The 25,829-nt window shown below is 37.6% G+C and overlaps 1 protein-coding gene across 13 annotated transcripts in view; it reads left to right on the top strand.

Moving 5' to 3' along the window:
• The window catches only part of Sarm (sterile alpha and armadillo motif), a 75,374-nt gene that overhangs the window by 46,890 nt on the left and 2,655 nt on the right, over positions 1-25,829 (top strand). For 5 of the 13 annotated variants that reach the window (XM_067357189.1, XM_067357190.1, XM_067357186.1 and 2 more), the window contains 8 exons: positions 10,130-10,270; positions 12,316-12,572; positions 13,596-13,851; positions 14,369-14,536; positions 21,327-21,428; positions 22,245-24,263; positions 24,390-24,556; positions 24,763-24,984. In XM_067357189.1, coding sequence (XP_067213290.1) covers positions 10,130-10,270; positions 12,316-12,572; positions 13,596-13,851; positions 14,369-14,536; positions 21,327-21,428; positions 22,245-24,263; positions 24,390-24,556; positions 24,763-24,952 — 3,300 coding nt within the window. In that variant the 3' untranslated portion in view covers positions 24,953-24,984. The other 8 variants (XM_067357185.1, XM_067357195.1, XR_010890733.1 and 5 more) reach the window with 8 other exon arrangements.

The raw sequence follows: 25,829 nt of genomic DNA, 5'->3' as shown, positions 1-25,829 counted from the left end.
CAAATTTACGGTCTATTAACATGCAAATTCAATTGGAAGATTGGCTGCAACAGTGGTCCAGGTAGTACAGTCACGATTACGTCATTGTCAAACGAATGAACCAGTGGTTACTCATACGAGTAATAAGAAAATAATTCAAAATCAAAATTTTACTTTTTTTTATAATTTATCTCCAGAAACTGGAAAGCTATAAATATTTTTTCAAAACTTTTACTAGCTGAAGACATTAAGATATATGCGAATGACATGCGAAAAAATATGCCTGGTTTCTAAAAATTAACATTAAAATTAAATATAAGAAATTACAGAAATATTATTAAAAAATTGGTAATTTTTGTCAAAATAAATTTTTTACTGTCTCACGTTCTTAAACGAATGAGCTAGAATATTATGCATTAAATTTTTGATTTTATATTGTGCTTTTGCATCAACAGCAATTGAAAAAGATACTCGTTTATCTGTTCTTTGAATCCGTCACTGACTCCTCCGCCTCAGGTGACACTTTACCCTCCTTCCGCGATTACCGTAGCCTTCTCCTTCTCTTCGTGAAAACCAGCTGATTCTCCACCACTACGACGACGGCGTTTCCTCGTCACTGTAAAGTCGTCATCATTAGTAGATACGCCGACTCCGTTGACAACGGATGCGTGAATCATCGAACCGGGCCGATGATACGATATCAAGAGGTTCACACCGGCGAATCGGCAGTATGTTCGTGAGTTCCGTGCGGTGAATAACGTTCTATGAAACTATTCGAGAGTGTTTGCATCTAAACAGTATACGATTTTGCCCAGGCACGATTTCTTATTTATCTGTTTTTTACAGAAATGTATATAAAAAAGGAGAAGAATTTATCAGGATTGATTTGATAATTAATTTTGGCAATATTTAACGGAATCGTCATAAGATTAAAGAATGGCAAAGTTATCTCGTAGTCCTTTAGAAAATCGCGACCTTGCGTGCCGTGATAGTCGCATAAAAATCCACGTCTCATCGTCGTCGATTATGTTGAAAGAAAAAACAACCAGGAATTCCGTGAGACAGAGAGAATATCGCGTCTTCGATGTATGCACGTGTATCTTCGTGCATGCGAGTCGTTATCGTTTATGGCACCGGCTACTACGTGACTTCCTCGCGGAAATTACACGAACATTTCGATTTCCTTCAACTGATTTCGTTTAGTGCTTTTGTCATAAAAAATTTATTATGGCATAAAAATTTTACAATAATTATCATGCGCATTATTTAATAACCTAGATGTAGTTGTGGCAAAAACACAATGAGAATAAAACAAAATATTAACTTCTCGTCACTGAAAAGAGGGAGAAAATAAAAATAATTAATAAAAATATAAATTTATTTGCTAATTAATAATTATCGAAATAAATTGAAGTGCGTTAAATTTACGTTTAGTAAAAGCGGAGTTTCGCGAATATTGTCGATCGAGAATCGCAATTTGCTGATAGTAATCAGAAATAGTTTCTCCGAAGCATTTGGGAAAACGTCTGTTACATACGTTTACTCGCATTGCGGGAATTCTTTGTTCGTATAAATAAGCCGCCGTATTTAAACAGCTGTAACGATAAATTACTGTTGCACCAAGATTCAAATATCGACTTTGGCAATCGATAACGATCGGTTCTGCAAAGCGTAAAGCGTTCTTCCTACATTTGCGAAGCATTTCAGATCTTCGATTTCGGAAATCGCTCTTTAATCCTCTCAGAGAATTATTTTAATATAAATTTAATTACTACTTTAAAAATATTAAATTATTAATTTATTAATTTTGTTTTTTATTGGGAAACATTTCTGTTTCTATTTTTGGAATGTTGTTTTCCCATGGTTAATCACACATTACATACTTGATCAGAAAACCGGAACTTGTTCGCGATAACACTTTTATCAGCGATTATACGCGATCTTTTCCTGCACTCTAATAAAACGCCGCCGGTATCGTCTGAAGAGTTTAATTGAGTAAATTCTTGTAATCTTAAGTCTCATCCGATGGAAATTCCAAGAAATTACAGAGTATCGAACCGGGTTAAGTCGATAATGCGATCTATGGGACACCTTATCGCCGTTCGTTTGCGTCAATAAACTGTAATGTACTGGGATCTTTGTGAAAGATATTCCAATCATTTTCTTGCGTGTCGTGGGAAACTTGTCTCGCATCATCTTTTAGCTGATATTTTATAGGGCAAACTGAACTATTTAAAATCATTACTTGTGAATAAAGAAAAGAAGTGGAAGTGATTAGATTAAAATATTTGCCTTTTATTTTATATTTTATCTTATTGCGTATTTTTTTAGTTTGATGGAAAAAGACTCAAACGCGTTGAAAAGGAATTTTGAAGGAGAGAGAAAGAGAAAAAGAAAGAGACAGTGAGTGAGTGCGTATAAACAAATTCATTCATGCTCGATGAGAGAGCGTGTCGTAAACTTCTTCTCGTCTTGAATTCCCTTGAATATAGAACTAATCGATTTATGAATGAGCGTCGACAGGGGATTGAACATGCTGCATAAGCATGGAAATGGAAGCAAGTCGCACAGCGCTGTGTATACAGGCAGAAGCGCTTTCCTAAAATCCGTAAGTTACAACAATTATACTCAAACTTTACGTGTTGTATATTATTTTATTTATTTTTAATTAATACATTTTTTAAATTTGCCTTAAATCTGCTCGAGCATTGAGCGCTACTGGCCGCTGATAGTTTACGATTTAATCACAACGTCACACCGGTGTGCGTCACCGTGTGCGTTCGCGCGGACCACAAACGAGATTTGCGCGCCTCGTAATATCGTCACAATCCGCTACGAGAGAGACATGTGACATCATCGTGCTAAAACGATAGAAGATGTCACACACCCGCGACCTCTCGAACGCGTCTGGTTGTCGGCAGAGTTTGATCCCCCAACGTAGTAGCGGCCGACACGTGCACGATGACTAATCGTTGTTGATTATTGTGATGACTACCGACTTCTCTCGTGATCATAATCGACATTCGAATCTAGGACACATCGATATTCGATATTCGTTTAAGCTACACTTCCTTTCGCATCCAAAATGCATATTCGGTTTTTGGAGGAAAAGTCGGAAGGTTCGATTACAATGAACAGACTTTCTGTTTCAAGCGTCTCTCGTTTAATGAATTACTGATAGAAGTAAGACTCGTCATTTTTACAGACAAATCCTACAGATGATTAACAATATTGTCATTTTTATGAAAGAGTCCTATAAACGAACGTTACGAACGAACACTGAGAATTTATATCTTCGATATTTCTTCGATGAATAGATTAAGATGACTCGACGCGAATACATTTGTGTTATTGTGGTTTGATTGATGGGATAACTCCTGCTGTGATGGACGCAACAAAAATAAGAGATTTTTATTCCAAATGTTCTCATCGGATTTTATATTCTACAGAACCGAAAGAAACCATTCGTGTTACAAGCTGTGCGATGAAGAATTTTATCGCATTTAAAATAAAAATAAGGAAGATCATAAACCTGCATTTAGCACAACAATATTCCAAAACAATTTAGTTTTGTGATATTCTCTGTAAAAACAATCTTTCTACAGTAATGTTTAGAGAAAAAATATTCGTAAAGACTCGAAAATATTTGCAAATTTTATAACGCGTGTTTTACAATACGCATAAAACGCATTCAGAGAACATCTCGGATGTCGCGACGTCTTTTACGACGACGTCGCGACGCGAAACACAAACGTTTCGCGAAGAGTCTCTCAAACGGATTAACACAGAGGTAACGAATCACGGAACCGCTTCTATTTTCAATCTTCTCGGAACGACTACTTGCCTTTTCACAAGCATCCACCTTTGCGAATTGCTTTTTCAGACATTTGTCGCGCAATAAATCGATCTCTTTTATGGCTGTTTTTATGTAATCAGAATCTTACACAATATGCACATTTTAATTATTTTCAATTAATTTATTATAACTGGTATCATTATTCTTTTTATAATTTTCTTATTTATATTACTCATATTGTTTACTTATATCGCACGTTTTTATTGTTACGCGCTTATTGGAAGAGCGCTAATAGTAGGAATGATAACACCACATTTGTCGGTGTTATCAGACACGATGAAATCGTGCGCGTGACGCTGCAGCGCGGAAATGCCATTGTACAATAAATATATTGACTGGCTATTTTTAACCGCGACATATCCATCTATTCCTTGAAATTTCATTATCAATAACAATTAATTTAATCAAAGAATGTTGCGCGTATAGTTATTTACGAACACATGATTATATCATCGATATTTTGGGATATCAAATAATTAGTCATTTTCGTGCTTGAGTCATCGAGTCATTCGAGATTTGTTTACTTGCGTCAATCTCAAATCAATCATCAAATCAAATAATTGTATTATTTTTAATGTTTATTTTGAATGCAGAGATGTGTTCACCTTTTCTGTAAGATATTAACTATGAGGTTAAATTAAATGATTCTATGGAAATATATATATATATATAATTATTCTTTCATGTTATAATAGAATTAATCGCAATTGTATAAAAAATATCATGAATATAATCATAAAGTTCATACAATGATATCAAAATATCGAATCTTTAATCTGCTCTAGAATTAAAAACTCGAAATTCTCGTTTTCAAGGCGACTCAACGCGATGAAATATGTGTCCAAGAATTTCCAGTGTTAATACCAGCTGACCTCCTTTATGCCACACATAACTGGTAGAAGGTGTGCGTGGAAACGCATTCTTTTTTTCGCCGCTACATAAAGCACCTTTGTTCCACGCGCTACAGATGTAATATATCATACGTAGAATTCATTTCATGAATTGCGCCAAATAATGAGAGTATTACTGTAATTGGTTCCGAAACCGAGAAAATTTATAAATTAACGCGAGTAAAATTTCAATCAAATTCTCTTTATAAACTGAATCTCTCTTTACGTCTAATTTATTGTCGTATTATTAGATATTTATTTTATTTCCACTATATCTATTTTTTTCATGTTTTTGTTTAAAATATTTTTATATTTATGTAAACTTTATTATAATTAAAAATTTCTGACGATTATACTTTGGAATTAATGCATGAAATTGTATCACTTTTTCCAAAGAATTTTTAGGGAATATCCAAAGAACTTTTCGTTTATCGCTTGTTGTTTTTCACACGGTATATATAGCGTTATAAAGTAGAAGGCGCGAAAGAGAAGTGGACACACAACACACCGCCACGAAAGATTAATCCGATAGACAGCAACGAATCTTACCGGTTTTAAAGTTTGTCTCACATTTCTACCTACTTACTCAGATCAATAATTTACTGATTAAACAGTCACGACATTTCTTAATTACTAATAAATTGAATTAAACAACTAATATTAAATATGTTTTGTTCTCGTCTTAATATTATTAACTTAATCTGATGTAAAAACCAATTTATTTTGAAACCATTATTAAAGAATTAAAGACATTACCGATTGTGAACGCGACTTTATACGTTGTGTGCACGACGACTAAATCATATTTGAATCTTTGTGTTTAGTGAGACCCAAGACGCCTACAACAATCTACCAATATGTTTTCTCTCTCAGTGATAGTTTCGATCGCTTCAGGCGTTCGGTTTTCACAAAGAAATCGGTTTTCACGCTGATTGTGCCACATAATTTCCTCTATCGTCAGAAATTTACCCCATCATCAAAATCTCGTTAAAGAACATCGAAGATTGAAGTTAATTATAAAATAGTTATAACGATATTTTCAAATATCGTTATAATTATTTTTATATAATTTGAAAATAATTATAACGATATAATTTACTTTTATAATCAACACAAAGATTGGAAAAAGAACTCGTTTTTTTAGAATTTCTATTTTTAATTTAAATAAATTTCTATATTTAACAAATATTTTTAATAGCTTTTATTAGTAGAAAACGTTTTGAATGTAATATTGAAAGGAATATTTGAAATCCTATTTTATATTTTATCCATCAGTATTTAACTGTGCATCTTTTCGAAATTCCTTATTTCTCTTCGAGTGTTTGAATCTCGACGATTGCTCGATAGCTTATGAGTAATGAAAAGATCGATCTCGAGCAGGAGCGAGAGCAATACCGCCGTTGAAGCGGCGTGTTCTAAATTGTTATCGCCGCTAGGCACAGGAAAAAGCCACTCGCGAACGCTATTTACGACCGCTGTAAATCTAACGGCGCCGAAGAGCGCGATGCGGCCGCCGCGACGCAATGCGACAAGAGGCATGAAATATATCCACGTTTATTCCCTAACTTATCGAGACTCTCTCTTCTGATACTCGTCTATTCACCTTACAAACCTCACATCAAAATCTTTATGCTCTGAAAACTTTGAAGATGATCTCTCGAGAAAATCCAACTCTCGACCTTAATTCTCAAATTTCTCTGACCGGAATGAGAAAGAAAATTTTGAAGCAAGACTCTTCTATTGTGAAGTATTTTGTTCAATTATATATCTATTAAATTATATAAATTCAAAGTATTATAACAATATAGATTTCCGGCATATGCTTCAAGGACACCCGGTATACTTTCGCCGAAATTCCACGACTGCGAATTTCCTCACGTACCTCGTTGGACCGCATTCCGGTCTTTGTGTCGCTCTCTTCTCGCAGACAGTGCAAGGCTTCTTTCTTGCGATTGATGCCGATTTACGGCGATCGAGTTAAACGGTTTCCGCTGATGATATCTTGACAAAATAGCATCGAATGATTGTCTATATTTCAAAGAGACGTAGATAAAGAGAACGCTTTCTTTATGCAATTGTGTACTTTATCATTGTAAAATTTGATATATAAAATGGTTGAAAATCTCTTAAATATTTTGAACAATGTATTAGAGCATCGAAAATTCCAAAAATATCTCTAAAGAGATAGAGTCCTTAAAAAATTCCTTAAATTTTTGTAATCTTTGAAAATTCTAAAGTAAAACGTTACGAAATTATAATAGTTAAAAAGTTGACGATAAAGGTATCAAAACTGTAAAAAAAAACTATCGCACACTTGCAGTCGACATTTTGGAAAACTTAGTTCGAATTCTTTAAGCGATGCTTTACTATTTGCTTCGAACTAGAGATAAGAGAGACTCGACATTTTTTTTAAACTAGAGTACGCTAAAAAATTATTTTTATTCAAATCTTTTTTTGCCTTTCTTTCAACAGTTGAACGTGCAATTTGTAGAGTTATTCGAGTTGCATAATCTGTTATTACGATCAATGAAAGGCGGCTTAGAAAAGTGAATTCCATGATGATTCCGCCAACTGTTCTTTGGTAAGCTTTCTATAACAAGTGCTTACAAAACACTTCGCTAAATGCACTTTCATCCATACACTCTGGGTGAGGGAGGGAAACTTACGTAACGCAGTAGTGATGGATCTGACAAAAAGCATCTCTGTTATCGCCATTCTGGGAAATGAGTATTTTTAATTGCCTTACTCTGCTTGTCCTATTTCTTTCTAGGTTAAAAGAATCAATTTTATGAGAAATATAATCCTCCTAGAATCATACCATTAATTAAAATGTTTTCTTAACCCTTTTAATGCTATAATTTTTATTTTATTGAATTCGACTTTTCTCAAATATTACGCTTTATTTTCTTTATTCACTTTTTATGCTAAATTAATCTCCAAATTTATACTTGTATCTAATGAAAAAGAATTCATCTAGTTCTTTTTATTTATTTCTCTTTATTTTTTATATCTTATTTACACATTTTTCTTTAAATTATATGTTGTTTTTGCCAGCAAGATTTTATTTTATATTATTTATTTGGTTTCACTTAAATTTAATAAGTTAATTTCATAACTTTGTTTATCGTTCATTAGATTTTCTTTCCAATATAATTATTTAACTGAATATTTTTATTAACGAACAGCGAAAAAAGTGAGATTTGTAAACTTTATTTTTGTGTATTGCCATTTAAATCCCAGCGTTCTCGTGTCCCTTTAAATCGCCGGAGCACGTGTATGCGCGGTTCGTAAATTCGCGGCGACGCGCACGTCACGTGAGACGGTGTCATGTGACCTACGTGTCGCGTCGCACGCTCGCTTAGCGCCACTCTTCAGTGCAATCGCGACCGGCGCGCGCGATGCTTGTCAATAATGGATTTACGTCGTTGCTCTTTGTGCTAGCCGCCACCGGCACGCGGAACGTGACGTACTATTCGTTCGCACGACCTCGGTTCTTTCATCGACTCGTCGTAACGCGGTGGCGGTGCAATCCGTTCGTTCTCGGAACCTCCTCTTCTCGATCGTCGCCGACTCGCTTGTCGCCGATCTCCCATCACCGCGGTGTGTGGACCACGTAGCGATCCAACACGTCGAATATCAGCTGAGTGCGCACCTTTATCTCATCTTTTAACGAGCTATCGCGTTACGTGAAAATCGGAGCAAATTCGTATTGCGAAAATATTCAAAAGAATTATATGTGTTCGGAGAATTCTCCCCTCTATCTTCGGTGCGTGGATCTTGGGATGATCAGAGACAGCCGCGTGTCATGCTATCGAAGAGAGGAGAGCGATATCAGGCGGTCGCACGGCCGTCACTGTTCCTCTCGCACGGTAGAGTATCATGCCGGTTGTCTTTGTCTGCTACATGCTTCGTGCGGCACATCAAGTGGCCGCTCGCACACACAAAAGATACGCAGCTGAATTCCGCGAATGCAGTTTCCGGTTTCTGTAGGATCTCTTTAAACTGACCTGGCCTTTGTTAAATCTGGATTTTTCACTTCTGTCGAGTGTTTCCAGTCTCTTTGTTTGTTCATTCTTTATTAATTTCAATTCTTAATATACGTTTTAAAGAGATGCGGAAAAGAGATCTGGCTTTGCAGCGATCCATTTTGTTAAATCGTATTTGTTTTTCTGTCAATCGTACGACAGAAGATAGCACGATACCAAAGATTGCCTGAAAGATACCGGATATTGCGCTTTGCATCGCACGCGCCCGACTTATATGCACCCACGCCTATGCAAATCCCGCGGAATTATTGAAAGAGTGCATGTGTGGAATGCAACGTATCGCCCATCCACGCGTGTTTTGCGATAGTTGCACTTGTCTCGATTATGTAGTTGCATTCATGCTGCAAAACAAGCTTGCCCCGCAGCTGGTACACAGTACTACGGAATATTTTGACATATTTGACTTCTCATTATCTCTCTTTCTCTCGCTCTCGCTTAAATCTTAAATATTGTTGAAAATTGATTAATTATTTTTATTTATTTATTTATTTGTGCAAAGTACCCGGAAATTAGAAATATTTAAATGAGAAGTATCTAGCATCGATTGTAAGAAGAAGAATAAAAAATGGCATTTAATATCTAAATATTAGTTTTATTTATTTTTATATATTCTATTTACATTTATTTGCATATGTTGTTTATTTTATTTCATGTATCAATTATTTGCATAAAAATTTTTAAAATTTTAATTTTTAGAATCGCCCTTGAGACGTAAAACAAAATGTAATTATTAAATGTATTTGAGCAAACATCCAGCGTTTTTATCAACTTTGAACGGCCTCAAGCATTCTCGATAGCATTTCCGTCGGCGAGCTTAGTATTCCGCATAGACGGAGGAATCGCTCTATGCGAGACTAGAAAGCTTGATCACCTTAGGAATCGGAGCGTTTTATCGCGAGATCCGGGTTCGATTGCGCGGGTTTCCTTGCGCGAACTTTTTATTATACGGACGCGCGTGGGTTCACTTTGCATATTTCACTCGTTTACGGGCGCAACGCGTAGTTTCGCAGTACGAGTTTAATGCACACTCGTTGCTCGAGATTTGCCCGTTCTGGTCTTGCCAAAGCCGCGCCGCCAATCGCTTCCTCAAGCCTATTATTAGGTCCTTGTGCAGCAGTCAGCGAATTCTCACGACAAGTATGCGCCAAATTAATTAGCCTGCAATTCTATGGAGAATAAAATATCCCTCTTAATTGATAGGTCTACTTTGGTAGTAAAATAAATTATCATAAATATTGTATTACAAGTGCGAATATTGCGAAGAAAATCTCGAGAGTTCATCGCGGAATTTTCATTTGCGCAGTACTCATCTCGATTTTTATTGCGATTTTATTAATGATCTCCTACATCTGTTGCAGATGTCGGAGTTTCCAGTGGAGGCAAGCGACAACGGAGACATGCATACCGTCATGGAAAACTTCCAGAAGAAAAACAATTTAATGGCCGGTAGAACGCACCACATTACCCATCATCCACAGGTCACCACCACATCATCGCAGGTTAGTATCTATTGTACATGCTTCCTTTCTCTCTTTCTTAAATACATATTTGCGTATATTTTTCAACTGCGAAACGCTATCGCGAAAAAAAAGAAATGATTGGTATATTTCCACAGCAATTGATACCGTCTTGTTGAATATTTCTGATTATTGACACGTAAGGTAATTTTAATTTTAAAACGATTCTTTTTAATTTACTACTACATATTCATTTATTTACGTTGTGGCATGTTTTTTTTATATCAAGGTCTTTTTTTATTATAAATTATATGTTAACTGTTTATTGTATTGGTTAGTCCAGCTATTGATTAAATTTTTTATCACAGTTTATTATCTTTGAATATAATAAGTGAAATTTTTTACGTGCAATATTGAATCAACTAGTCGGAGCTTTACACATTCGTATCTTAGCACACCTAGCATCTTCGTGTAAATTCATCAGAAACGAGTCGCAATATGCAATATTTATTTGGCCTCGCTGCTTCGGAGAAACACGATCGTTGCGATCGTTTCACGATTATTTCTTCTAATTTGAGGATTACACGGCATTTAACATGCTAATATAAGCAATAACATTAGAAGTGATCTAGAGATGTCGCGACGCCTCTGACGCCCACATCTGAGACGGATTTCCTGAAAGTGAACACGGAAATTTCGAATTATTCACCCATCATGATTCTATCACAGCGAGTCACTAAAAGCGCTGAAATAATAACTAAAATTACCGTCATCGCGGATACAAGCTAGACTGAAGCCTAGCCGATGACATTTTGTATTTATATTTGCGTCCAGTTAATTTTTTTACTTTCTTTAATTAATATCTAATTCTTAATTAAAAATTATGATTAATGAATTATATTTTTACAATCTTTATACAGCTTCCAAAATGAAAAAAATCAGTTGCGTTATATTATGCAAAATTACAACAAAAATTAAGAAGGAAACACTTTATTTATTTAATGAGATTGATTTGAATCACAAACAATTAATAAAACTTAATTATCGACTAAAAATAATCAGTGAAACGTATCTTTAATAGCGGATATAAATTTTTTATTTCTTTAGCGAATTTATTTCTTATCACACAAGCCGGGTTCGAATCGGATTTGCATTTAGTGCTAAATATGGAAAATAAATAGAAACTCTTGAGTTGAGCCGAGCATTACTTGAACATTAATGATACGTGGCACACGTATCGCGATTCAATATTGAAATGGTTCCGTTCCATTCTTGTCGGTCCATCTTCGATCATCGAACAGACAGAAACGATCGACCGTACATATTTGCGCAACGTGGTCACCCACGTGCATTTTTTCTATCAGAGACGCAAACTACATACCGCGTTTCAAGGTCCCTTTTCTTACCATTTCCTTTCGAGAGAACGTTGCCTCTTTCTAAATTTAGCAGGTCCTCTTCGTCTTCAGACTCTTTGGCCGAGTCATCTTGCGTCTCGTAATGACTACTGGCGAACTGCCAGCAATTATTGTCGTAATATTACCGTTGCATGAATGCTGTTTACATTTTTTTTTCTCCAAATTTTTCTAATTTAATTTCTTGAAGAATTATTTGTAAGAATTTTATAGAGCGAACTATTTAACTTTGTAATTTGAAACATTGGCTTGCTCTAAAAGATTTCTCATGTTTGTCGATGAGTTGAAAACGTAAAATATGTTTCTCAATTGCAATTCTTTTTAATTCCAGTAAATTAAAAACATAATAGCATATTTTTCGTATTTTATAATTTTGACAAGATTTTTGTTGCTAGCAAAAATGATAAAATAACCATTACATGGCTTTAAACAATATTATTAATGATAGGCTGTGTCAATTAGTCTTCATCAGAATGATAACAATACATCGCACGTGATAATTAAATGAATGAAAATCCAGAAGCTTAGTGAATTAACTATATATGGCTGTAAACTCAAAAGCTCTAAGAGCCAAAATGAAAAAGAGAGAGAGATAGAGATAGAATAGGGGGGCGAAGCGAGTGAGTCATCTCATACGGATCTTAAATAGAACGAAAACGACTTTTGACTCGGTAGATGCTGACGACAAACCAGAGCCAACATCAGAGTAGTAGCAGCACCAGTACCAGTACTAGTAGCAGCAGCAGCAGCACAAGCAGCAGAGTGGCCAAATCCTCGCAGAGGATTCTCACCTCGTCCTCGTCGAGTGAGATGAAGGCGAGCTCCATGAAGAGCGATCTGACGGAACTCCAGCGCGGCATCTCGGAAATGAAGAACATTTCAACCAATTTCTCGCAACGGCTGCGCAGCAGCATGGAGAATCTTGTGGACAGGTTGGTTTTTAAATCGACTAACAGATTGAATCTTCGAAAGATAATTTCTTGGAAGTAAAATCAAGAAAATTGGATCTAACCTTTGGATTAAGTTTCTGAAATTTTAATTCTTGAAAAAGATCAAATTCTTGAGGAATTAATTTAATTTTTGAATTATTGGTAAAAACAATTTTACGAATTTTTAATAAAATTTCGTATTTTGAAACAGTGATCAACGGAGATTTGATGCTTTGAAGAAGTATTTTACGGATTTAATATGAGTGTTTCGTGAAAATAATCCGCGATTTTATGTTTAATGTCACCGATATGTTTTGAACTATTTTGACGTAGTTATTTTTAGTAATTGACGTAATTATTTTCAAATTTTCTTCATGCTCTAAATTGGTCACTTAAAGATAGTGAAACATAAATTTTACATTTTATAAGATTCCATGACTTTAATTGTTAGCAATAATTCAAAAAATCGTTAACTTTATCTTCCAATAAAAATTTCGAGGTTTTTCATTTTCAATCTCTAGTTACTGAAAGTAATTCTTTTTTTTCTAAAAATGGAAACACACGTTTACACATAACTAAACCTTTCGTAACTTAAGCGCTCCGACATGCGTGACGAATATTTGTACATGTGTAATTCTGTTTGACGCTATTTTTGAGGCAGATTATTTTTAACGTATTGCTCACGTGTCGTTTTACGTCCTACGGAATGCGAGATAATCTTTCGTTGCGATTATATTTGAAGATATAAATAAAGAGCAGTACAAAATTACTAATCTGTATAAAAATAACGTATGTATACTTAAAACAACTTATTATATAAGAATCTATCAAAACATATTGCGATGTATATTTTATTGACGAATTTTCTTCATAGAATGATCCATTCATTTGTGAGAAAAAAGCTGACTATATAGAATAAAATTGTTTTGCATAAGGTTTTCTTCTTAAACTTTTGAGGTGGTCAATTTTTAGCAAAATTGATATACATTCAATTTTTCTAATTCTTCAAATTTCGTCTTATTGCAGAGACGGCAATGGACCGGAAGAGACCGATCTCACAGAACCGCTGGTGACGTTTCCCGATCCTGACACGCCACCACCTGTCAGCGATGCTGTCACATTAGCAGGTTCTCCGTCCCAGTTGAGTTCTCTAAATTCCTTGAACAATCTTCATCACAGTATAAGCCCACCGATGAACATACCAAACATAGCAAATTTACCTGCTGGACAGGAAACTATGAAGTTCGAACAGAAAAAGATGACTAGCGCCTCGAAGACAAAGGTGAGCGATGGTTTTTTGTCTTTACATTATTGATATTTATCATTTTTTTTTATTTAACAATTACCAATTTCATATTTCTTACGTTCAAATAAGTTGAATATGAAATTATTAATTGGAGAAGAATATGCGAAATTACATTTTTCTGATAGCTGGAATTTCGTAATGTCAAAAACAGAATCGATGTTACGCACGCTATCAGCACGTGGACTCGTCGTTCGGCGGGTGCTCGCAAAACAACGTGCGCTTAAAAATAAATATTTGATAAGAATTTCACGGAATAATTTTGCTTCAATCTACCGAGTCGTGTTCGATAGGCAACGTTATGATCAGCAACAATGTTAGAGCGTGAGGCGAATGTTTGACGGCAGAGGTGCGGCTTCCTCCAAGTAGTCTAGGTCAAGGACTACGAGTCTATCTTCAAGTGGCCGCACTTTAGCAGCGTAGAATGCTTCAAAATCAACTAATTTGACAATTTTCATTCTTCTCTCGCGCTTCATCGTTGATCTGTTTTTATTAGGTTGTCACGGATGGATTTAGCGCAGAGAAAGCGACGGCGAACAGCGCCGAAATGAGGGCCCTGCAAGCTGGCGATGTCTCGTACAAGGAACAAAGCGCCGCGACGGCGGCAAGGGCGCGCGTCGAGCTTGACGGCGTCTCGGCGGAGAAGAGCGTTGCTGCCGCGAGGGTGAGTAAAATTTACACTTGAATAAATAAAAAGATTCTCAACGAATCAAGCTAGAATTTGATTAAAAAATTATATCAATTATATTTATACAAAATAATGTAAAAAGAAATTTGGAATTAAATAGAAAAATTTAGACAAATACGAGGAAATAAAAAATAGAAACAAATAAAAGAAAGAAATTAAAAATTATTATTCAAACTTATTCTATTGCAAGTAAATGTAAAAAATAATTGTTATTTTAAATACCGCTGAGAAAATCACGAATGATATAAGCATCGTAATTACGCAAAAAAGTTACGCAATCCAATGATTAAAGACTCGCGCGCGCGCGCGCGTTTATATAATATTTATTTATTAATTATGAGACTTATTAACTTAAAAATCGCAACATGAGAGAATAAAGGAGGATTTTCTAAAATTGTCTCCATCGAAGCTCCATTTCGCTCTCTTATAAATCGACTTGTAAACTTGTCTTGTTTGGGCAATAAAAGAGTTGAGAGGAAAGACTTTGTGGGTGCGGCTCACGCGCGGTGAACAATTTGGCACGAGGCTCGTGGCAGCGTGCAGAAACCCGCGAGTAAGATGCTATTGCGGGGGTCGTTGACACATGTGTACGTTGCATTTTCCTTAACTGTGTTGTCCCATCGCGGTGTAACGAAAGCTGCGCGCCGTACGTGCATTCTAAATGTGCAAACGAGACAAAATATAATACTTTCTTTCGTTTTGATTTCGTGCAATCCGCGCTGTTAAATTTGTTAAGTATAAATTGGATATAATAATTGAATGCATTGATTATAATAATAAAATTTGAATATATTGAATATATATATCGAATATACATCAATACAGCAATCAAGCAAGTCAAATGGCACGCGAATGCAATTCGAAGCGCGCGTCGGCTTGCAGAAATTATTTCGGTGTTTTTCGCGAAGGACTACGAATCGTCGAATTACGCTTTCTCGTGTGTGCATTTGATAGTGACCGCAGTCCCGACCTTGACTATCGGCCAAGGCGATGATTTCGCAAAAGAGACGCGCGCGTCCGCGAGGTACGCACAATCGCGACAGGCGGAAAGTTTCGAGGGTAGCGTCGTGTAATCGTGAGACGTCGTGTCGTTCGACACGAGTAGCTAGTTTGGCTTGCGTTCAAAAATCCGCACGCTGCTGACTCAAAAGCCACGTAGTAGCCGACTTGGCTGAATTCGTTTAAATTTAGACGACGACACGCCGACGAGCGTAAATAATCGCGAAACGAAATCTTTACTCGTATCACCCGGTAGAATCGATCCAACTTTCACAAGTTTCGACGTCTGCTTCCAGGAAGCCGCGTTATCGAATTTAACAAAAAACATTAAACTCTTTAAAGCACAGTTCTCCGTTGCTTTAATCTTATCAAACAAGTATTCCATTTATCGTATATTTCGTATTATTTGAACTGAATTGCAGGAAAAAAAAATTAATCTCCCAAACACGTGGAGTTTCTTTGATTGCGCCTTCGCGTGACTCGCGTAGATTTAACCGGCAACAAAAGCCCGACCAAGTTAGAAAAGAGATAAATCGTCGCGTTTGTTACGGGGAGACTGCGTGCTCGACTTGAAAAAATGGTTGCGTGCTATTTCGACCGTGGATGTATTCGACCATTAGTTTTTTTTTCTATGTTTGTGTCATATTATCCTTGACCCAACGTCGGCCTTGCTACGGCTACGCGTATCAGTACAAAAATTAGCTTTTAGTGTAATTTGCTGCGGATCATTTTCGCTCTGATACGCGAAATTACGCGATTTTGCGACGATCAAATGCGTTCCGTTGGCGCTGTTTATGGCTTCGAAGTGATTCACCAAGTTGCACAATTGTGTATTAATAGTAAAAACATTTTGTATATGCTCTGTGTCTGATGAAGACACTGTGTCTGATGAACACATATCTCGATACGCTTATCTATGCATGATCCGCAGCTTGCAAGCCTCTGCCACAGATGTCGCCAGACTTAGGTAAAGAACAACGTATTTGATGTTTGTTGAATTAAGCAAGTATAAAATTCTACATATAGATACACACATACACATATATATATACTGATAAAAAATTTTACCGGTTGAAATTCATAGAGTAGAAATGTCTTTTTTATATTTGTTTGTATCTTTCTGCATGTTTTACGTCTTAAAAATAATTTATTTATATAATACAGAGAACTCCACTTTAAGTTTATGTAAATGCATATCAACGTGTATAGTCTTGTTCGATTATAAACGTATCTCTTGTTACGTAAGATATCGGAAATTATGTGTTGACGTATAGCCAGGAAAGAATGGCGACTAAGGTTTTCCCATTTAGAACAATATAAATGATTCATAAAACTGCAGTGCGACGTTTGTGAAACATTCAAATGAAAGTTATTTATTTAAAGCAGTATTTAAAATTTAGATGAAAGTATATGGTCGCTCTTATTTTATGTGCTACAAATTCTGTTATTGTTATTCTACGTGATTGAAAAGAAATGATACAAAAATTCTTAAAGATAGAATTTTTTAATTAGAAAAATTTGGATGAAATAGCCGTCAAAATGTAAAAGTACGCAATTTATTCCTTCTGATTCAATTAAATGAAGCTAAAAGGAAGAGCGATCGAGATGCTGAAAAACATTTCTTTTTTATTTAACGTAGCTTTAACTATTTCGTGGAAATCTGTCAACTCAAACATGCTATTCATTTTCTTCTACTTTCCTACTTTCCTACTTTCGTAAAGATACCACCCATGTTTCCATGGCGAACGGGTGGTAGTCACGAGGATAGCCTAGCGCGAAAGCAGTCGCAACCGCCGGGTCGATAAGCAGCCACCCCCGCAAAAGAGCAGTTTGTTCGCGACGCTGCTCGTCAACGGTTGGTCAGTCGGTCGGTTTGTTGGTTGCATGTCGGCTTTACATGGGACAGCAATTGTCGCGACTACTGACACGGAGTCTTTTTCCGGGTCGGAGGTCCCGCAAAGACACGGTACCGCTGTCGTGTGATCGTTCTCGAATCTTGGGTAACGTCGCCTCGCAAATGGTACACTAATTTCGATCAATCGAGTCATTGTTTTTTAGTAACGCTTTAAATGGCTGCAAAAACGCACAAAATTTTGCAATTTTTTTTTTGCACCAGCACTTTATGTTCTCCCATAAAACAACATAAGTATTTCGACGCAATTTTTGCAAGACACGGTGTACATTTTGAAAAGCGCGATCAGAACGTTAAAATAGAAATCGAAATTTTGTCGACGAGGCTGTACTTGTTTCATCTGTCGTTCATTCAACACCGCGACATATGACGCGACGTGAGATCATCGTTCAGATTTTAGTGAAAAACTAGAAGACGTGCCAGAAGATTACAACGACGACAATTACGAATACTACTGGTGTCACCGATATCTCTGTTGGCTAAAATTGAAATAGAGGATACATGCTCGCGGTAGTTAAACTGCTAGCCAACCACAAAGTAGCGCGAGTTTCAAGGACGCGAATCTCAGAAGCACGCGAAGGTTGCCGCGGGTTCTCCAAAAAAACAGATAGCTGCCGTCATTCCTTAAACCGACTGATAAAAGCCGCGGTGATAAAAACTCGATAAGAATCTCGAACGAAAACAGCCGCCGTAAGATTACGTCGGGTAGGAAAATTCGATCTGATATTGAATAAGGACAAAGATATGTTTTGCCTGAATCGAGTCTAATTTCGCATGTCGTTAATGCGATCACGATAGTGCTCGGCAAAAACGCGAATGCGAGCGTTAAAATCACGAACGATACACCAGAAAATTCATCCGCCTGACGTGTTTAATGCCGTCCGTTCGCGAGTGCGAAATCGAGACGAACAAGTCATACGCGAGAGTGATTTGCTCGCGTTCTATTTCCAGACTAGTCGAAAAATAGCAGCGGCGGTGCGACTGTGAGTCTGCTGTTTAAAAACCCGCTGCACCGATTACGCGATTGACACGCGGAATGCAGTCTCTCTTCCTCTTTCCCTTTTTCTCCTTCTGCTTCGTGGCATCGTACACACACGATGGACGTAACGAAATTAAACTCTCGCGGGGTAGTGAATCGCTCTTAAACACGCAGTCCAGATTAGTTTGCGCCGCGCTGCCATCACGCTCGCGAGTAGTGATCCATAGCTGTCGTATTCCCTACGATTCGATCGAGAAACACGTTTTATTTCCTTACAATTAATACGCAAAACTGGAAATCTTTTTTCCAAGGGTTTTCACAAACGCATGTGATTATAATCAATTATTGTATCGGAATTAATTAAAAATAATTTAGTTAGTAACAATTGAAAGCGATTTGCTGTGAGACAATTGAAAATAATATTGAAAATAATATTGTTTAAACTAACAAAATGACTAATGAAACAAATTTGATTCAAATTCTGAAATTATTTAGTTTGGAACAATTAAAAATAATTAAATAGGAGTTAATTAAAAACACTGCCATTAACTAAAAGTGAATTTATTTAATTAATTTATTGCCAACGATTGTGAGTCATTCAGGTTTTTATGCAGTGCGTTTGAAATATTCCCTGTGAAAATCTTAAAGTTGAAGAACAATGTTGATAATTTATAATTAACAAAAATAATTATTACCATTGATTTCGTTTTTATATCAAGAAAGTAATGTGAATTGCGATTAAAATATGAGCGCGCCTTGGCCGATACATCGTCGAATACTGCAACGAAAGCAATTCGAACGATCACGAGTGGTGAGTTTGAGAAAATTTCGATTCCTATCTTCTTCTTGCAATTGGCAATCTTCTCGATAAATTATTGAATCGTGACAAATCGATAATTTTATATCCCTTTCTAAAGTCGGTTTGAAACATTTCGCGAAACATGCCTGGAACGACACTCGTCGTTGACGTAAGTGCATTGACGTGGAAATATCCGGTAGCGGGTCACATTCGCAAAGCCATTTCAAATTGGGAATTTGTTTGTCGTGAATTTTCGAAATATCGCACGCAGTCATCTAAGAATAAAACAAAGTTGGCCTTCTCACGCGATTGAATGAGTATTCGTCACTTGCTAGTGCAAATCGATCACTAAGAGTCGACGACCAAAATTCGCACAAATAATCCATGAAAAGAAAATTACGAAATTAAATTATTATCAAACTTTAATTTAAAAATATGCGATATGCGATTTAATTTAAAAATATGCGATATGCGATTTAATTTAAAAATATGCAATCATCATAAAACAAATATCGTGCTTTTAAAAACAAGTAAATGCAGTTATTTGAAGAATAAAATATTGAATCAAAATTATTTCAAATTTTCCAGTGGAATGTGATATAAATATTCGCTAGTGAAAAGTTCATCACCGATATTCGATGTAAATATGCAATATGAATAAATTTACTGCATCTATTAAACTTGGCTGCAGAGTGCATCAACTATGTCAAACGATTCGTGATGAGACAACATTCTCGTCTGTGATATATATATATATACAATATCTGTTCGCGGCATTATCATCGACGTCATGAATCGCAAAGTAAGGTGGCAAGCGATAGGGTCAGAATAATAGCGGATCAAGCTTAATACGCCGCCTAAGAGGCGACGTAACGACACACTTGAATGATATTTGGAGAAATATGTGAGGAGAGTATGTCAGGGTGATGGAAATGAGAGGAGACATCTGAGAAGACGAGACAAGCGAGCTTTTCACAATGCGGATCATTGTGTTGCGAAGTCTCGCGAGGAAAAGTACCACTGTGTCTTCGATATTCAGAGAAGCGCGACAATAAGTGATAAGAACGAGAGTGTCGCGATATCATATCGAGAATTTAATACTGCAATATATGGTGTAATAGAGTACCTAGCATTTATTCATATCAGAATATATGTACTCCACTCAATTTTGTTTTCATTGTTGATATGTGACGATAGTGTTAAAAGAACGAGATACCGTAGTCAAATATTAAATGATACCGCAATTAAAATATTTAATGATATGTAATTTAATTTTTTTATATTGGATTCTCTTGTTATCTATTAGGAAAATTAAGTACAATTAAATATGAGTAAAACGTTGAAACTTTAGACTAAGATGCATAAAACATTACAATAATTGTTTCAGTGATTTAATTAAATGTACATAATCGGGCTTTTTCAATATTATAATTTTATTAGACATTTTCTCTTTTTTTTATTTAGATAGAATTATACATCACATGTGTAACAAGTTAATTTTTATGTGTAACATTGTAATATCTTAATTTTTTACGTCATTTATGATGATAACTGTCGGGCGAAAGATTGAAACAGTAGCAATGCGTATCTCATTATGCGTTATTGCTCACGAAGTGCATGTTGTGGCAGTGGTGTCAGGTCGCCCAAAAAAATTGCATATTATGAGTACAGTGCAACACTTGTATTCAATATGAGATACTATCGTCTATCTGCTACTACAAATTAGCAAATGCGCCATAAGTGAACCTTCGATAACGCGCGCTAATTCCTTGCAACGCGCGGTGTAGTGTTACACGGGGTGTCGCAAAAAGAATCACTAAACGTCTCTCTTAAATATTCAAGTACATTATTAAGTGATATTTCAATACTTATTTTTAAATTAGTTTTTAAAATCGTATTTGCAGATAATTTTTTAAAGTAAACTTAAAGAAAGATGTTAACATTGTTTTAGAAAAATAATTATTTAAAATTTGATATTTTGATTTGAGAAATTTGAAGAAAGTAAAGTTAGAATTATATGGTAGAAGATTGCTTTTGTAATATACATATATTACAAAAATTGTGTGCTTTTTTGCAGGAACAGAGAAGCTTGAAAGCGGGCGATCTTTCACATCAGGAAAGTAATAATATGGCAGCATCCACCATGAAACTTCAGAGCGACTCGTTCACCTCCGAAAAGGCAAGTGAACATTTATCTTTTATGAAAAACGATATGTCACTAAATTCTAACATTTTATTTATGTGACTTTGCTTTTATATAATTTAACAATTTTAATTATTATAATATATCTTTATCTTCTGAATTGATTTTATCTTTTACCTGTAAAATTCTCTTTGGCTGATCGAAGATCGCGACAACCATGACGCATCGCTTTGCGGAAAAGCTTAAAGCGTAAATTTCTCAGTTTACTTTTGCATTTCTGGCGTACCACCAGATGTTCGCCAAGGAGAGAACGCGCGCGAAAACATCATCCACTACTGGGTACAGACAGTCTAAATCGTAAATCGTCATCCTTAACAACGTTATGGAACGTGGGTGAAACTCGTTTTGGCACGCAAAGTCGCATCGGCGTTAAATACATTTCATCCACGATACACCGCGGTGGTGATTTAAACGCCGGCGAACTCGCGTTCGAGCCTCAGTCGAAAAGTGAATTTACACGGTTCGACAGGCCGTGAAAAGAAAAGCGCAGTCGTTCGGACAAGCGCATTCATTTGGAAAAGCATGATAAAACTGAGAAAGTGCAGTCTCGACTCGCGAATGGTAAAAGAACGCTGTAGAATAAAATTTACTGTATTTAGAGATGTAATAATTTTTTATCTGATTATACAAAAATTCTGCGCGAATATTACAATGATAAAGAAAAGTAAAAATAACATTGAATGTCAAACTCGACAAAATCCTCAATTTTTTTCTTAAAATCTTTTCGAGGATGTCGTTTACTGTAAATCAAAACTTGAGGAATGATCGACAGGTAATTTTAATAATTTACAGAAAGCGATGGCGGCGCAACAGCAACGACAGACGGTCACTTCGACCGGCATCTTCAACCACGAGAAGCACATGGCATCGAGCTCGCAATCGAGCATCACGATTGCATCCAAGTCGGGTGTAAGCGCGTCCAAATCGATGATCAGTGCGGCAAGCGCGGTTAACCAGTTGATGAACGGCATGCGACCTCCGACGGCGGAGGACGAGCTGCTGTCTCTACCCTTGGACGATCTGGATCTGCTGTGCTCCAAATCGAATCCGCAAGATGTGGACTGCGCGATCGCCAAGTACTGCGGCCTGCTCGACAGCTTCGTCGAGCGGCTGAAAACGAGCACCGATGGCGGCAAGAGCGGCGGCAAGGCGCCGCAATTACTCAACAGGGTGAACGAGATCATCCGGAAGGCTTGGGCGGTGCCGACGCACGGCCACGAGCTGGGCTACACACTGTGCAACACCCTGAGGACGCGCGGCGGCCTCGATCTGTTGATGTCAAACTGTGTGGCGAACGACGACGAGCTGCAGTTCTCGTCGGCTAGGTTGCTGGAGCAATGTCTGACCACGGAGAACCGCGCTCACGTGGTGGAAAACGGTCTAGAGAAGGTGGTGAACGTGGCGTGTGTGTGCACGAAGAAGTCCGCGAACTCGGTGGATCACGCGCGCGTCGGCACGGGCATCCTCGAGCACCTGTTTAAGCACAGCGAGGGCACCTGCAGCGACGTGATCAGGCTGGGCGGGCTGGATGCGGTGCTGTTTGAGTGCCGAAAGAACGACATAGAGACTCTACGGCATTGCGCGGGCGCGCTGGCGAATTTGTCGCTGTACGGCGGCGCCGAAAACCAGGAAGCGATGATCAAGCGCAAGGTGCCGATGTGGCTGTTCCCGTTGGCTTTCCACACCGACGACAACATCAAGTATTACGCTTGCTTGGCGATCGCCGTGCTGGTTGCCAACAAGGAAATCGAGGCAGCCGTCCTCAAGTCCGGTACTCTCGATCTCGTCGAGCCGTTCGTCACGTCGCACAACCCCTACGAGTTTGCCAAGTCGAACCTGGCGCACGCTCACGGCCAGAGCAAAAATTGGCTGGAAAGACTCGTGCCGGTGCTAAGCTCCAAGCGCGAGGAGGCTCGCAACCTGGCGGCCTTCCACTTTTGCATGGAGGCAGGCATCAAGAAGCGGCAGGGTAACACAGAAATCTTTCGGACAATCGGCGCGATCGAGCCGCTGAAGAAAGTAGCCAGTTGTCCGAATGCGATCGCGTCTAAGTACGCGGCTCAGGCTCTCAGATTGATCGGCGAGGAGATTCCGCATAAACTCAGTCAACAGGTGCCGTTGTGGTCCACCGAGGACGTTCGAGAGTGGGTAAAACAGATCGGCTTTGCCGACGTCGCTCCGAACTTCGTGGAAAGCCGCGTGGACGGCGATTTGCTGCTACAATTAACCGAAGAGAATCTGCGCGAGGACATCGGTCTGACGAACGGTATCATGCGCCGTAGATTCGCGCGCGAGCTGCAGAACCTGAAGAAGATGGCTGATTACAGCAGTCGCGACACCGGCAATCTCAATAGCTTTTTACAATCGATCGGCCAGGAGTTTTCCATTTATACGTACAGTATGTTGAATGCCGGCGTGGACAAGGACTCGATACGCAATCTGTCGGAGGATCAGCTGCTGACCGAGTGCGGCATCGCCAACAGCATTCACCGGCTCAGGATACTCGACGCCATCAAAAACATGCAGCACAATCAGTTCATCTCGTGCGAGTACGAATCGCCCGACAAATCGCTCGACGTGTTTGTCAGCTATCGCAGATCGAACGGCTCGCAGTTGGCGAGTCTCTTGAAGGTGCACCTGCAGCTGCGCGGTTTCTCGGTGTTCATCGATGTCGAGAGACTCGAAGCCGGCAAATTCGACAATAACCTACTGCAGAGCATCAGGCAAGCCAAACACTTCCTTCTTGTGCTCACGCCCCAAGCTTTGGAGCGGTGCGTACAAGACAGCGAGTGTAAGGACTGGGTTCACAGAGTGAGTTCTGATACTTTTTACTCGGAAATATTAAAAAATGCAATTGTTTGTCGGTTTAGGCATCTTAAAAGATTTTTGTAAGATTCAAAAATTTCTTTGTATTTACATTATCGATTATTTTTGCAGGAAATTGTTGCCGCGTTACAATCACAATGTAATATAATTCCGATTATCGACAATTTCCAATGGCCGGAGCCTGAAGAACTTCCCGAGGATATGCGAGCAGTCTGCCACTTCAACGGTGTCCGCTGGATTCACGACTATCAAGACGCCTGCGTAGACAAGTTAGAAAGGTAAAGCGATCTTGCAAACTTCTCTATTTATTGTTACAAAAATATAAATTACACTTATATCTTTTGTTATTTATAATATACTTGTTAAATTAACTATTTGATACTTTTATAATATAATTATATCTTAACTGTGCGGCAATTAGGCATGCATAATTGTTAAACGCATTGTTAAAATTCCGGTTTTTCTCGTTTGCACAACCGTGAAGGTTTATGCGAGGTGAGATGCCCGTGAGATCTGAGCCGTCCGGCGGAATTCCGCGCAGCGTGGCGCCCAAGGACGTGACCCAACCGAGCACACCGGGTAACACAAATATACGACAGCCGCCTAGCTATCAGCGGATGCACAGCAACGAAAGCAGGGGCAGCGACAAAGATTCTACAGGCGGGCGAGACTGACTAGACGGCCCGCCCACAGCCATACCGAGCAGGTAGTTATTCCTGATCGTTTAGCATGGCCCTAATATCGAATTGACGAGCAAATCGATTCGTCAACGTACAGAAAAAAATTTTTAAATTTCACAGAAATGATTAATCTCAGTAGGACTACGTCCTGACGTGGGCTCCTGATGAGCTTGGGTTTATTTCTGCGAATAGACTTATCAGCAATTTCGACTATATAAAACAAATGAGGCAAGAAGATGAATTTGAGCAAAATCGATTTAAATAGATCAAATACTTTTAATCGCTGAAAACAATTAAGTGACGATTCAAAGAGTCTTACTGGTCGTTAACGAGTTGATTTACTGAGAATCGATTTACTGTGAGTTTAAAGCAAGCTTTACTAACGCAACGCTAATTTTTGTTTTCATACAGCCAAGATTGCGAATCGTTCTCTGACAGTCACGACTAGGTCAGTTAATGATATAAATTTTTTATTGGTGTTTAAACAGTGTCACTTCGTCATCTCCTCGCTTTGGCAAATCCATGCATTAAATAAGTTATTATTGTTATATATTTTCAATCTTAAATGTGTTTTCTTACATGTGTGTGCTTGTTATAGATGTGTAGTTTAAAAGAAAATTTCAAGTAAATTTCACTTTAATTAGATGTTTAATCTAAATTTTTACACATAGACACTATATTTATGCACAAATGTCTATTATTTGTCCAAGTAGTACACCATCCTTCACCATGCACTGCATGATGCAATTATATGAAATAAATATTCGGTGTTCGGTATAAGAGTTTGAAAAAAATTAAAATTTTTAAAGACACAAAATATTAACTTTCCAAATAATTCAGCGCAGAATCGTAAGTGTACGTATAAATTTTT

Source organism: Linepithema humile, chromosome 6 (assembly GCF_040581485.1).
Source record: "Linepithema humile isolate Giens D197 chromosome 6, Lhum_UNIL_v1.0, whole genome shotgun sequence".
Lineage (NCBI taxonomy): Eukaryota > Metazoa > Arthropoda > Insecta > Hymenoptera > Formicidae > Linepithema > Linepithema humile.
Note: the sequence above shows the minus strand (reverse complement) of the source record. Positions and strands in the feature narration are given on the sequence as shown.